At 39.8% G+C, this 13,327-nt stretch overlaps 1 protein-coding gene across 1 annotated transcript in view; it reads right to left on the bottom strand.

The window, feature by feature from the left end:
* Positions 1-8,742: 8,742 nt before the first annotated feature.
* Positions 8,743-13,327, bottom strand: part of bend5 (BEN domain containing 5) — a 53,162-nt gene continuing 48,577 nt past the window's right edge. Inside the window, exon 6 of the mRNA XM_059984078.1 lies at positions 8,743-12,051. Within this exon, the coding sequence (XP_059840061.1) occupies positions 11,801-12,051 (251 nt within the window). The 3' untranslated portion in view covers positions 8,743-11,800. The remainder of the gene's footprint in view (positions 12,052-13,327) is intronic.

The following is a 13,327-nucleotide window of genomic DNA, read 5'->3' as shown; positions in this document are numbered from 1 at the left end:
GAGGAATGAAGAGACAAGCCCTTGCTATGGCTGTAAAGATGTAAATTATCACATTTACAAACATGAGTTTCTTGTAAAAAAAATAATTGAGACATTCAATTTCTTAATATAATTAAATATTACGTTTCACAGGATGGTTTTATCCTTTCACATTTTAACTAAGTAAATTAATAGCATGATCCATTTTTAAATATTACTTAAAAGAGAGGTTAGAATAAAAACCACTGGAATAGATATTAAAACCAAACAATGAGCTTTAAGATGAAGCAACCAAGCAACAAATGAAGCTAAGAGAATCAAACAGCTGATAGAAAAGAAGAAATCCACTCCCCACGACCCACCCAAAGTCGACAGCTAATTCTACTTACACTACCTTCCCAAAACAACCTGCTGGCTGAGCTCCAAAAAGTTTTCAAGGCTAACTGCATTCTAACAAGAGACAACAAAAAACAGAGCAAAATTAAACTTTTTTAAAAAAAACACATGAAAAAAATATAGTATAAAATATTTTTTAAAAACTAAGAAAATTCAGAACATATTAACTTGAAAAGTATTAACTCAATGAAAACTTACTAATGTTAAATCTTTAATTTTCTAAGCAAGGAAATAAAAGTACAAAAAAATTAGATATGAAGGTAAACCAAAAGTGAAAAAAACAATTATTCATAAAAGGAAGTAATGAACAGTTAGACTGCTGATTCTAACAAAAGGATCCATCAGGCAGACGCAATATAGATTTACGTAGGGAATTATTGAACAGTTAAACTTCTGAAACTGATTCAGAAATTTAAAAATCCTGCACCTCTTGAGTCAAATGGAACCATTTCTAAGGGTCATTTTTCAAAATGATTCTAAAACGAGCAGGCTAATGAAGAGAAAGTTTAAGACCTTTATTATAGAATTCGGACATAACCTTTTTAAACTTGAAGCGTTCATTCAACACCTCGGGTGAAAAATCCTCCACAATTCTGATCTTCCGGCCTTCATAATCAATCATACCCTTCCGACAAGATTCACGAATTAAAGGTTCCTTTGTTTGAAGGTTGTGAAGACAGATTATCACTGAACAGGGTCTTTCTTCTGAAGGAGGTCTTGGTACTGGCGATCTATGAGCTCAGTCTATTTTAGGTGAAGATTTTAAAATATTCGGAAATAAATTCGGAAAAAATTCGGAAGGCTGATTGCTTTCCATTAACTCTTTAAAACCCAGAATTTGTAAATTATTTCTTCTGCTTCTATTTTCTAAGTCGATAAATCTTCTGTCTTAATTTTTCATTAACCTTTGACTGTTTATCACAGATCTTTTCCAGGTCATCAATCTTTGCATCCAACGTCGTCAAAGTGTCTTCATTCTCTTCTATCTGTTTATCGTGTTCACTTAAAGTTTTTTGAATAGAATCCAATTTTATATCCATTTTTTAAAATTCAGCACTGAATTGCCAGAATTTCTGCTGGAACTCCTCCAAAAGTTCATTTTTATGTTTCCAAAGTGCCTCCATAATAGATTCCAAAGTTATAGGAGGGTCCGCTTACTTTTTAGTAGCTTTGGAACCCCTCATTGTAAAACAATATTGTGTTTAAAAGTAAGTTTCCAAAACAAGTTGGAAACAGTAAATTAAGTAGAGTAGGAGCAGCTATAAAAACATTGCTACTCCATCGACAGCCAGTAGAGTTCTCGAGTCTGTTCATCTTGTGCAGATTTCTTCCTTCCCCTTTAGAAAACCCTCTCATTGTCCGTGTTTGTCTCTCTTCAGAGTTTCAGTGTGGAAGATTTAGTCCAGGAAAGTCGGTCAAGTCTGCAATGAAGTCCCACCAAGGGTCAGGAAGAGGCCCATCTACCGTCAAGGCTTGTACCCCTGATGCACCATCAATAACTCACACTGAGAAGTAAGGCGAGATATCGGCTTTTATTGACTGGAAGAAGGAACCAGGAGTGAGTGTCTATCATACAATGTCCTGGAGACTGAGGCCGAGCGTCAGGCCTCAGATCGCCTTTATACAGGGGCCTGTGGGAGGAGCCACAGGAGCAGTCAGCAGGGGGCGTGTCCAGAGAGGCACATAGTTCACCACAACCCCTTAAAGATCTCTGTGTACACACCAGCCAGCTGGTCAGCACAAGTCTTTAGTATCTTTAACTTTCTGTGGATTCAACTTCCTGAAGGCAGCCCGCACGTCAGTTTCAGATACTGAGATCATAGGATGATCTGGAGGTGTGGGGGTTCACAATGGTTCTTTCATGTTCTGCTGGTCAAAGTGAGTATAGAGGGCACTGAGCTCATCTGGAAGCGAAGCCCTGCTGTCTCCCATGTTGCTTGAATTTGCTTTGTAGAAGGTGATAACATTCAAGCCCTGCCAGTGCTGTCAAACATCTCTTGTTGATTCAAGTTTGGCATGGAATCTCCACTTCCCCCGTGAGGTGGCTTTCTGGATATCATGCCTGCACATCTTGCAGCATTCTTGGTCTCCAGACTTGAATCCCTCAGCAAATCTTGGATCTCATGGTTCATCCAGAGCTTCTGACTGGGGAAGACTCTGAATGATTTAGTGGGGTGTACTCATCTACAGCTGTTTTAATGAAGTCTTTTACAACCATGGTGTATTCATTCAGATCTGTAGGTGAGTGCTTGAACATGGCCCAGTCCATTGACTCAAAGCAATCCTGCAATCATTCCTCTGCTTTGCATGATCACCTCTCTGAGTTGTCCCAATTTCTAAAGCCTTGCTTTTTAGGCTCTGCCTGTATGCAGGTAGGACACAGCCAAGTGATCCGATTTGCCAAAATGTGGTCTGAGCAAGGAATGGTAGGCATTCTTTATCTTAATGTAGCAGTGGATTAGTACGTTGGGACCCTTAGTGCTACAAGTTATATGCTGGTGATAATTGAGTAGGGTTTTCTTCAAACAAGCCTGATGAAGTCTCTGACTATAATTTGAAATGGGTCGGGATGGGTAGTTTCTTGCCTGCAGACAACATGCTTGATTATAGTCAGCTGCTGGTGGTACACAAGTTACTGTCAGGATCATGGTTGAGAACTCCGGAAGGAAATATAATGGTCTGCATTTCATCACTAGCTGCTCCAAGCTGGGGGAACATGAGTTCAAGAGAACCACCCCTTCGGAGCACCAATGGGAGTTAACCATGAAACACACACCTCCTCTCTTTACCTAAGCAGTTCGGTCCATTCTGTAAATCATGAATCGTTCTGGTCTGACTGCTGCATTCAGCGCGTTTGCAGTTTCGATACAGGGAACAATTGAGATGTTTCTCATCTGCCTCTGATGGATCAGTCTTGCCCTCAGATCCTCAGTTTTAGTCTCCAATGTATGTACATTTGCCAACCAGATGCTGGGTAGTGGAGGCCTCATCCCTCTGCGTTTCAGCCTGGCTTGGACTTCCCCTCTCCTGCCATGCTTTCAGCCATGGCAATGAGCCTTAGGGTCCCTGCGTCTGACTGGTCCAGGTTCTTCAGTCAATCGTGGGATTTGAAGATCATTGAGGGATTTTAAAGTCCATTGTTAAGAGGGACATTTCAGATTGCACTGAAAGCAATTCAAAAGTATATTTGAGAGGAAGTTTGGAACAATTTGTTGCAGTGCACAGGAAGTCTATGATGATCACTGGAGCCATTTTTGGATTTGTGGGTAGAATTAAAAAACTCCATGGGTAAAAAGACCCTGATGGCGGTTATATACAGGCCTCCAAAAAGTAGCCACGATGTGGACTACAAATTACAATGGGAGATAGAAAAGGCACGTTAAAAAGAGCAATGTTATGATAGTCAAGGGGGATTTCAATATGCAGGTAGATAGGGAAAATCAGGTTGGTGCAAGATCCCGAGAGAGAACTCCTAGAATGCCTATGAGATGTTTTTTTTTAGTGCAGCTCATGGTTGAGTCCACTAGGGAAAACATAATTCTGATTTGGGTATTGTACGAGGGGTGATTGATAAGTTTGTGGCCTAAGGTAGAAGGAGTCAATTTTAGAAAACCTAGCACATTTATTTTTCAACATAGTCCCCTCCTACATTTACACACTTAGTCCAATGGTCGTGGAGCCTACGGATCTTGGACCGCCAGAAAGTGTCCACAGCAGGGGTGACCGATAAGTTCGTGGCCTAAGGTAGAAGGAGATGAGTTACACAGCTCTCGTTACATGCACATGCAGTTCAACTCTTTGAGTGATTATGCAGAAAGTTTGAAGTTAATAATTCATCGGGGTGATTGATAAGTTCGTGGCCTAAGGTAGAAGGCGATGAGTTATTGATCGTAATATGATAGAATTCACCCCAAGTTTGAGAAGGAGAAGCTAAAGCCAGATGTATCAGTTTTACAGTGAAGCAAAGGAAATTACAGAGGCATGGGAGAGGAGCTGGCCAGAGTTGATTGCAAGGGGACATTAGCAGCGATGATGACAGAATGGCAATGGCTGGAACTTCTGGGTATCGATACATCCCACAGATGAAGTATTTCAAATGGAGAATTAGGCAATCACGCCTGACAAGGGAAGTAAAAGGCATAAAAGCAAAGGAGAGGACATATAATGTAGTAAAAATTAATGATTAGGTAGAGGATTAAGAGGCTTTTAAAAACCAACAGAAGGGAACTTAAAAAGCCAAATAAGAGAGTAAAGAATAAATATGAAAAAAAGCTAGCTAATAATATAAAAGAGGATACAATTAGGTTTTTGGATATATAAAGAGTAAAAGAGACAAGAGTGGATATCACACTACTCAAAAATGTTAGATGAAGTATTGGGGACAATAACTGGTGGATGAACTTACTAAGTACTTCCCTGTGAAAGACAGCAGCAGTATGCCAGAATTTTGCGAGTTTTAGGGGTCAGAATTAAATGTTGCTGCTATTACTAAGGAATACGTGCTTAGAAAGGTGAAAGGTCTGAATTTTCCGATCACCAGTGTAGATGTTAAGGTAACATCTATACTACCATGCAGTCTGATAATACACAAGTATGTAATGTATAAGATTCAAGTGTGGAGACTGTTTATTGCCATTCTTCAGTACACGAGTGTAAAGGAGAATGAAATGATAGTTATTCCAGATCCAATGCAATTAACTGTTACATACAGTACATATGTGTATAAAATGACACTAGATTATGTGGATGTAATGGTGGGGTGGGTTAGTAGGTGGATGTGTTGATCAGCTTTGCTGCTTGGGGAAAGTAACTGTTCTGAGTCTGGTGGTCCTGGCATGGATGCTGCATTGCTTCCTCCCTAATGGGAATGGGACAAACGGCTCATCATCAGGGAGGATGCAATCCTTCAAGATGTTACTGGCCTTTTTCCAGCACTTTCAGTATATATGGTTTTGATGGCAGGTTGACTGGTCAGTTTTGTCTACCAGTTGTAGAGCCTTCTCATCTGCTGCTGTGCTTAAAAAGCTGTTAACTTCTACAGAAGCACAATTGAAACCATCCTGACCAACAGCACCACAGCCACTGAGCAAAAGACCTGCATCACGTGGTTAAGGCGGCCCAGCGAATTGTCAGGATGGAGCCCCCAGGACTGGACATCATCTATTCCAGCAGACTCAGGAGGAAAGCAATCAGCATAACCAGAGACACCACACACCCCGGCCACTCCCTATTTGACCTGCTGCCGTCCAGCAAAAGGTTCAGGAAACTGAAAGCCAGAACAAATAGACTGAGGAGCTGCTTCTACCCAAAAGCTGTGGCCTCTATCACACCACTCCCACAGAACAATGACTGAAACTGTGAGCACACACATGCACACAAATACTTGCACTAACGGCACTTTGTGCATTACTGTGATATTCTGGTGCTGCTGCAACTTATTTTCTGCTACTTATCTATTTAATATTGTTTTCTATTACTGTCATGTTTTTATCTACCGCTTTATTTAATTGCCTGAGAGGAAGCCTGAGAAGAAGCCAAACAGTTTCATTGTATCTATGTATAATGACAATAAAGATCATTCATTCAGTTTCAGTAACAGAACATCATATATAAATACAATTATAGTGTTCCGATGATCTCAATATTATACCACTTTGCCATTTAAGATTGGGTTAATTTTTATCTGGGTGTTGATTTATTGATTTATTCAGTATATCACAAATTGTTTTAAATATGTTCTTGCAAAAACATTTCAGTGCACCACATTCGACAATAAAAATGGAAACATTAACCAAATCTCAGGTTGGAGGGGCAATACCTCATAATATGTCTGGGTAGCCTCCAACCATATGGCACGTACATCAATTTCTCCAACTGCCTCTCTCCCAGGGTCTACTCTCCTCTCCTTTTAGATTCCTTCTTATCTGGCCCTTTACCTTTTCCACTTACACCTTCCCCCTTCTTACTTCATCACCTGGCTTCACCTATCATCTTCTAGCTTGTCATCCTACCACTCACCCCTCCTTATTCTGGCTGCTTCCCCCTAATGAAATGTCTCAGCCTGAAATGCCGGCTATTTATTCCTCTTAAAGATGCTGCCTCACCAGCTCAGTCCCTCCAGCATTTTGTATGTGTTACTCTAAATATACCTTAACTCTTTTGTTTATCAGGAAGTTGTTAGGCTATTAGGAAGTTATTTGGTTACAAGCACAGGAACTTCAGTTCTTTATCTGCAGAGGAAATCTGAGTTTGTAGTTCTGATACACAGCCAGCAGAGGCACCCCGAGTTGAGGTAGTGGTTTCTGTACAAATTTAAGCAGATTTTCTGCCAATGTAGAGCAATACACACAAAATGTTGGAGGAGATCAGCAGGTCAAGCAGCATCTATGCAGAGGAATAAACTGTCAATATTTTCGGCCAAGACCTTTCATCAGGACTGGAAAAGGAGTTAGAAGCCAGAATAAGGAGGTGTGGAAAGGGGGAGGAGTACAAGTCAGCAGGTGATGGGATATGAAATAAGAAGCTCCACACAGATTGCAAATGCGATGTTAGCATTCATTTCAAGAGAAGTACAATATAAAGACAAGAATATAATGTGGAAGCTTTATAAAGCACTGGTGAGGCCTCACTTGGAGCATTGTGAACAGTTTAGGGCCCCTTATCTAAGAAACTACATGCTGACATTGATAGGGTTTCAAAGGAGGTTCATGAAAATGATTCTGGGTTTGAAAGGCTTGTCATATGAATAGTTGATGGCTCTGGGCCTCTACTCACTGGAATTCAGAAGAATGAGGGGTGACCTCATTAAAACCTATTGAATGTTGAAAAACCTTGATAGAGTGTGTTTCCTTTGGTGGGGAGGTCCAAGATGAGAGGACACAGCCCTAGAATAGAGGGGTATTCTTTTAGAATGGAGATGAGGAATTTCTTTAGCCATAGAGTGATGCATCTGGAACCCTTTGCCACAAGCAGCTTGGAGGCCAAGTCATTAGGTACATTTAAGGCAGAGGTTGATAGATTCTTAATTAGTCAGGGCACAAAGGGAAATAGGGAGAAGGCATTAGATTGAGGCTGAGAGGGAAAATGGACCTGCCTTGATAAAATGGCAGAGCAGACTCAATAGGCCAAATGCCCTAATTCTGCTCCTATGCTTTAAGGTCTTATTCTATTTCATTAACACTGCAATTGCATTGAGGATTGTTTGCTTGCAGTTGAGGTGACATTGTAGTATAGCAGTTAGCAAATGCTTTACAGGAACCTGAAGACAACTAACATTTTATGAACAGCATCTTCCCTTTTGCCTCAGATTTCTGAATAGACAATGAAGTCATGTACATTATCTCACTGTTGTTTTCACCACTAATGTAATATATTTATTGTAAAGTTTTTAATTATGTATTGTAATGTACTGCTGCCTCAAAACAACAGATTTTAGGATACATGCCAGTGATATTAAATGTGTTTCTGAACAATTCACATTTTCTTTATTATTGGACCCATTGAGTTTATGCTGACTCTCAGAACAATCCTATTCCTCACTTTCACCTCTCTAACTAATTCATTTTTATGTGCTCATTTCCCAAGTTGAAAGCTACATTTTTGGGATTTGGAAAGAAACCAGGGCACTGGATGGATTCCCCAAAAATCACAGGCAGCACATGCTAATCCCACATGGACATAAAAGCTGGTGCAATCAAACCCAGATTGCTGAAGCTGTTAGGTAGCAGCACTACCTATGTCAATCCCGATGAAGGATCATGGCCTGAAATGTCACCCGTTTACTCCCCTCCATAAATGTTGCCTGACTTGCTGATTTACTCCAGTACTTTGTGTGTGCCAATTCACCAATGAGAACCATTAAACTTTCAGATATTTAATCTATATTCATTTTGAAGACATAAAGAGCAATCCCCAAAACAGGATTATTGATTACTCACTCAAACTTCTGTCAGCTTGTTGTGCAAGCTGCAGCTCCATAAAACCCTGGTTAGACTACACTTGGAATATTGCGTTGACTTCTGGTCACCTCATCATAAGAATGAAGTGGAAGCTTTAGAGAGGGTGTAGAGGGAATTTTAATAGGATGCTGCCTGGAGATGTTTCCCAAATGTGGAAATGTTTAATATGAAGGGACATAAATTTTAGCCAATTGGTGGAAAGTACAGGCAGTGTCCAAGGTAAGCTTTTTTTTAAATAAAAACAGGAAGTGATGGAAGAGGCAGATACATTACAGATATTTAAGAAACTCTTAGGCACATATAGAAAAATTGAGGTAAGTTGGACTGATATCAGAGTAAGTCACACAGTCAGTGCAACATCATAAGCTAAAGTGCCTGTATGAAGTTGAGTGTTCGATGTAAAATAAAAGACTATAAAAATGTAGCATTTATTGACTTGATAGGACAAGTAGGAAGCTAAAAGGGTGATCACATAACTACTAATACAAAAGAGACATACAAGTAGAACTCCATTAGCTTACATAATTATTGTCAACTTTAAAAAAAATATTGCATCTGAGGGGTTGTAACTTATGACAGCAAAAGAGAATTAGTCTCCACATTAACAGTGGTCTTTATAATACATAATATACAATTTTAGCTTCATAGAATGCAATAAATAAGTTAGCAATGTACTAGAATTTTATAAGTAGAAGGTAAACATAATAAGTTACATTTAAATGACAAAACTTTATAAGGAGGAAACAACTAAGAAAGTCAGATAAGTACTGTCATAAATAAAAGTGTAAGATAATGTTCAGCCAAACTACAAATAGCTGTAGATAAGGGAATAGTGATGAGACTCACGATACGATTATGTATAAGATGATGAGAGGCATTGATCATATGGATAATCAAAGGCTTTTTCCCAGGGCTGAAATGGTTGCCACAAGAGGACTTAGGTTTAAGGTGCTGGGGAGTAGGTATAGAGGAGATGTCAAGGGTAAATTTTGTACTCAGAGAACGGTGAGTGCATGGAATGGGCTGCCGGCAATGGTGGAGGCCGATACGATAGGGTCTTTATTAGACTTTTAGATAGGTACGTGGAGCTTAGAAACATAGAGGGCTATAAGTAAGCCTAGTAATTTCTAAGGTAGGGACATGTTTAGCACAACTTTGTGGGCCGAAGGGCCTGTATTGTGCTGTAGGTTTTCTATGTTTCTTAGGGCAGGTGGTAAAAAAGAAAAGATAGCATGTGGTCAGTCAGGAAGGACAGGGAGATGATAAAACTTAATTTCAGACAGTGGGATGATTATCAGTGAATTAGGGATGCAGAATCAAAAGGGGTAGCAAATACAGTACTCAGTGTTATATCTCAATGCACAAAGTACAACAAATAAGGTGGGTGATCTTGTTGCATTATTACAGATTTTCATGCATTCCTGAATCGTGGCTGAAAAAGTGGAAAATGAAATACAATGTTGGAAAATGCATAGTCATACACTTTGGTGATAGAAATAAATGTACAGACTATTTTCTAAATGGGGAAGAGATCCAAAAATCAGAGATGCAAAGGGACTTGGGAGTTCTTGTGCAGAACTACCTAAAAGTTTACTTGCAGGTAGAGATAGTGGAGAGGAAGGCAAATGTGATGTTAGCATTCATTTCAAGATGTCTAGAATACAAGAGCAGGGATCTGATTCTGAGGCTTTATAAGGCACGGGTGAGGCCTCACCTTGAGGACTGTGAACAGCTTTGAGCTCCTCAACTAAGAAAAGATGTGCTGCATTGGAGAGGGTTCAGAATGATCACAAGGATAATTCCAGGAATGAAAGGGTTATCATACAAGGAACATTTGATAACTCTGGGTCTGTACTCGCTGGAATTTAGAAGATTAGAGGACAGCTTACTGAAACCTTTCAAATATTGAAAGGCCTAGACAGAGTAGATGTGTAGATGCAGAGAAATTTCTTTAGCCAGAGTATGGTAAATTTGTGGAATTTATTATCACAGGCAGCTGAGAAGGCCAGGTTGTTGGGTATATTTAAGGCAGAGCTTGATAGGTTTTTGATTAGACATGGCTTCAGGGAGTACGGGTAGGGGGGCTGAGGAGATGGAAAAAAGGATCGGCCATGGTTCAATGGTGCAGCAGACTCGACAGGCCAAATGGCCTAATTTTGGTCCTATGTTTTATGGTTTTACACAGAATACAAGTGGTCTTGGTAATAATGAAATTAATAAAGAACTTAGGATGAATTTCCAGAGGCTAGAGTCATAACACAACAAAAGAATAAGTTCGTAATCCAGTCATTAACCTAAGCACAACTACTACTAAAATGAACTTCCTCCTACTACACAGATAATTGCACTTTTTAATTTCACTAGGTAAGCTACCCCAGCCTACATGCAACAAGACTTGGTCAGTGTAGAAGCTTGCTCAGATGCATGGTGTGAATATTAATTGCTAATGAAGTACTGGGCACTGTAACCCCCACCAAAACAGAGCTTAATTACACTCAGTGGAGGAACAACAACTTTTATTACACTTGGGTATTGTCCAACCTGATAGCATGAAAATGGATTTTCTAACTTCCAGTAATTTCTTCTCCATACCACCATCCCTCCTGCCATGCTCATCCTTTTTCCATTCCCATTCTGGCTCCCCTTTCACCCTTTTACCTCTTCCCCCTCTCCCCACCTCCCCTTCCAGTTTCTTTTACCTTCCTTTCCAGTCACGAAGGAAATCAACCCGAAACATTGACTGCTTATTCCCTTCCACAGATGCTGCCTGACTTGCTGAGTAACTCAAGATTTCAAGCATCTACAGAATCTCATGTTTATAAAGCAAATCTGAACATTTATGAATAAGCCACAATTTTACATTGTTTCCTCACATTATAATGGAGAGATACAAAGAAAATCAGCACACCAATGGGAAAGTTTGGTTAAGAGGACAAACTACAGGTATTCACACTCCTTTCACAGCCAAACTAAAGAAATCTGATCCAGTAAAGTACAATTATACCAAAAATTATAAAGGGCTATGAAATAATAAAATAACTATATTCATTGATGTATGACTTCATAAATGGAGGGCATAAATTAAATTTAAAAATAGCAAAATAACAGAATGAAAACTAATGATCAAACTCAAGGCTGTTCAGTGGAAAAAGTCATGAATACATAATCTATAAAAGCCTTGATAAGGGAGAAGGGGAGAAAAATTAAGCAGCAAAGACCGGGATGCTCTGGATGTGCAATGGGCCAAATGGTTTGCCTTTGGAGAATTCTACAAATCATAATTATCTGTACAGTTTCAATGATCAGTTGTAAAAATGGTAACAGAAATTAATAGAAAATAGTTCTCTGCAATTCTATGGTAAACAAATGAATACAAATAGATTTCACTGAAGTCAAATAGTTGTACATTATTAATAACAATCTCAATGAGAACTTTCTGATCATGCAAAACAGTAAATCTCACTAGATTATTCATAGATAAAGGTTTCAATTTCTTCCTTGATGGGTACTTCTGATCTCTCACAATGTGCATGAATATCACATTTTAAACCTATCTCACATTCACAGTTTCTAAACTTTGATATCTCTGCCTTGGCTTTTCTCCACTGTTTATTAATGTCCATTATTTTTTCCCCAATATATCGATTGACTTTATTTAATCGCTTATGGATCTCATTGTCATCTTTGGCATCTTGTCGTATTCTGTTCAGCAATTGCTCTGTAGAAGAAACAGAATTTTGGTTAGTCTCATTAATGTGAATATAAAATATCAAGTGGTCTGACTTGTAGGACTTTATCTGGTTTTGACAACAGTTCATCAGCTCAGCTCAGAGGGAACATTCTTGTCATTATCATAGTTGAAATTATGCTCAACTCCAGTACAGTGCACCTGGATGACAGACTTGAGTGGACTACCAACACAAAGGCTGCATACAAGGGCCAGAGTCACCTCTACTTCCTGTGGAGTCTGAGGTCTTTTGAAGTATTCAGGCCTCTCCCTCTTGTGTTCTACCAGTTTGTTGTCACCAGTACAATCTTCTTTGCAGTGGTTTGCGGAGGCAATGACATTAACAAGCACAATGCCAACAAGTTCAATAAACTGATTAGAAAGGCTGGCTCTGTTACAGGAGTCAAACCGGACACACTAGAGGCCATGGTAGAACAAAGGACTCTCTGGAAAATGCTGGCAATTCTGAACAATGTTTCTCACCCTTGGCATGCCACCTTGGCTGAACAGTGGAGCACTTTTACTAAAAGACTAAGACAACTGCATTGCTCCAAAGAGAACTACCTGAGGTCATTCTTACCCTCAGCCATTAGCCTCTATAATGAGTCAACCTATAGCGGGGAAGTGATGACCCTGCCCCCCCCCCCCCAAGTTAGACTGTTTGTGGGAACTTTTTTATTCTTTCTTTTCTAATATTCATATTTGTGCACTTGTAATACTACAGTGACATTGTAATTCCTTTGGGATCAATAAAGTATAATCCATCTACTTAAGCAGTGGTCCCCAACCTCTGGGCCGCGAAGCATGCGGGGCTGCAGTAGTAGCCAGAACGCACCCAGCACATCTTTAAGAAAAAAGCCAAAATAAACAAATTAATCAATTAGGTGCCACCCAGCACATAAATGTCGGCCAAGATCAGAGGCAATTGCTGATTGCGTAGAGCAAATGAAATCAGCAATCGCCTCTGATCTTCTGATCTGGGCCGACATTTACGTGCCAGGTGGAACCTAATTAATTAGCATGTTTATTTCAGCTTCATGTAACCTGGGGTCATCAGGTATTTTGGGTCTTTCAACATCAACAGCCTCACCCAGATGACCCAGCCAGGGCTGATCAGGTCCTGGCTTGTTTCCCAGCACCATTAGTCCATGGGTCACACCTCTTGATCCATAGCCATCTGGAGGCTTGCTCAGCAGCCTCTAGTTCAGTCTCAAAATGCTGGTAGAACACAGCAGGCCCAGCAGCATCTATAGGGAGAAGCGCTGTC

The sequence above is a fragment of the Hypanus sabinus genome, chromosome 1 (assembly GCF_030144855.1).
Source record: "Hypanus sabinus isolate sHypSab1 chromosome 1, sHypSab1.hap1, whole genome shotgun sequence".
Taxonomy (NCBI): domain Eukaryota; kingdom Metazoa; phylum Chordata; class Chondrichthyes; order Myliobatiformes; family Dasyatidae; genus Hypanus; species Hypanus sabinus.
The sequence above is the reverse complement of the archived record's forward strand: the minus strand, read 5'-3'. Positions and strand labels throughout refer to the sequence as shown.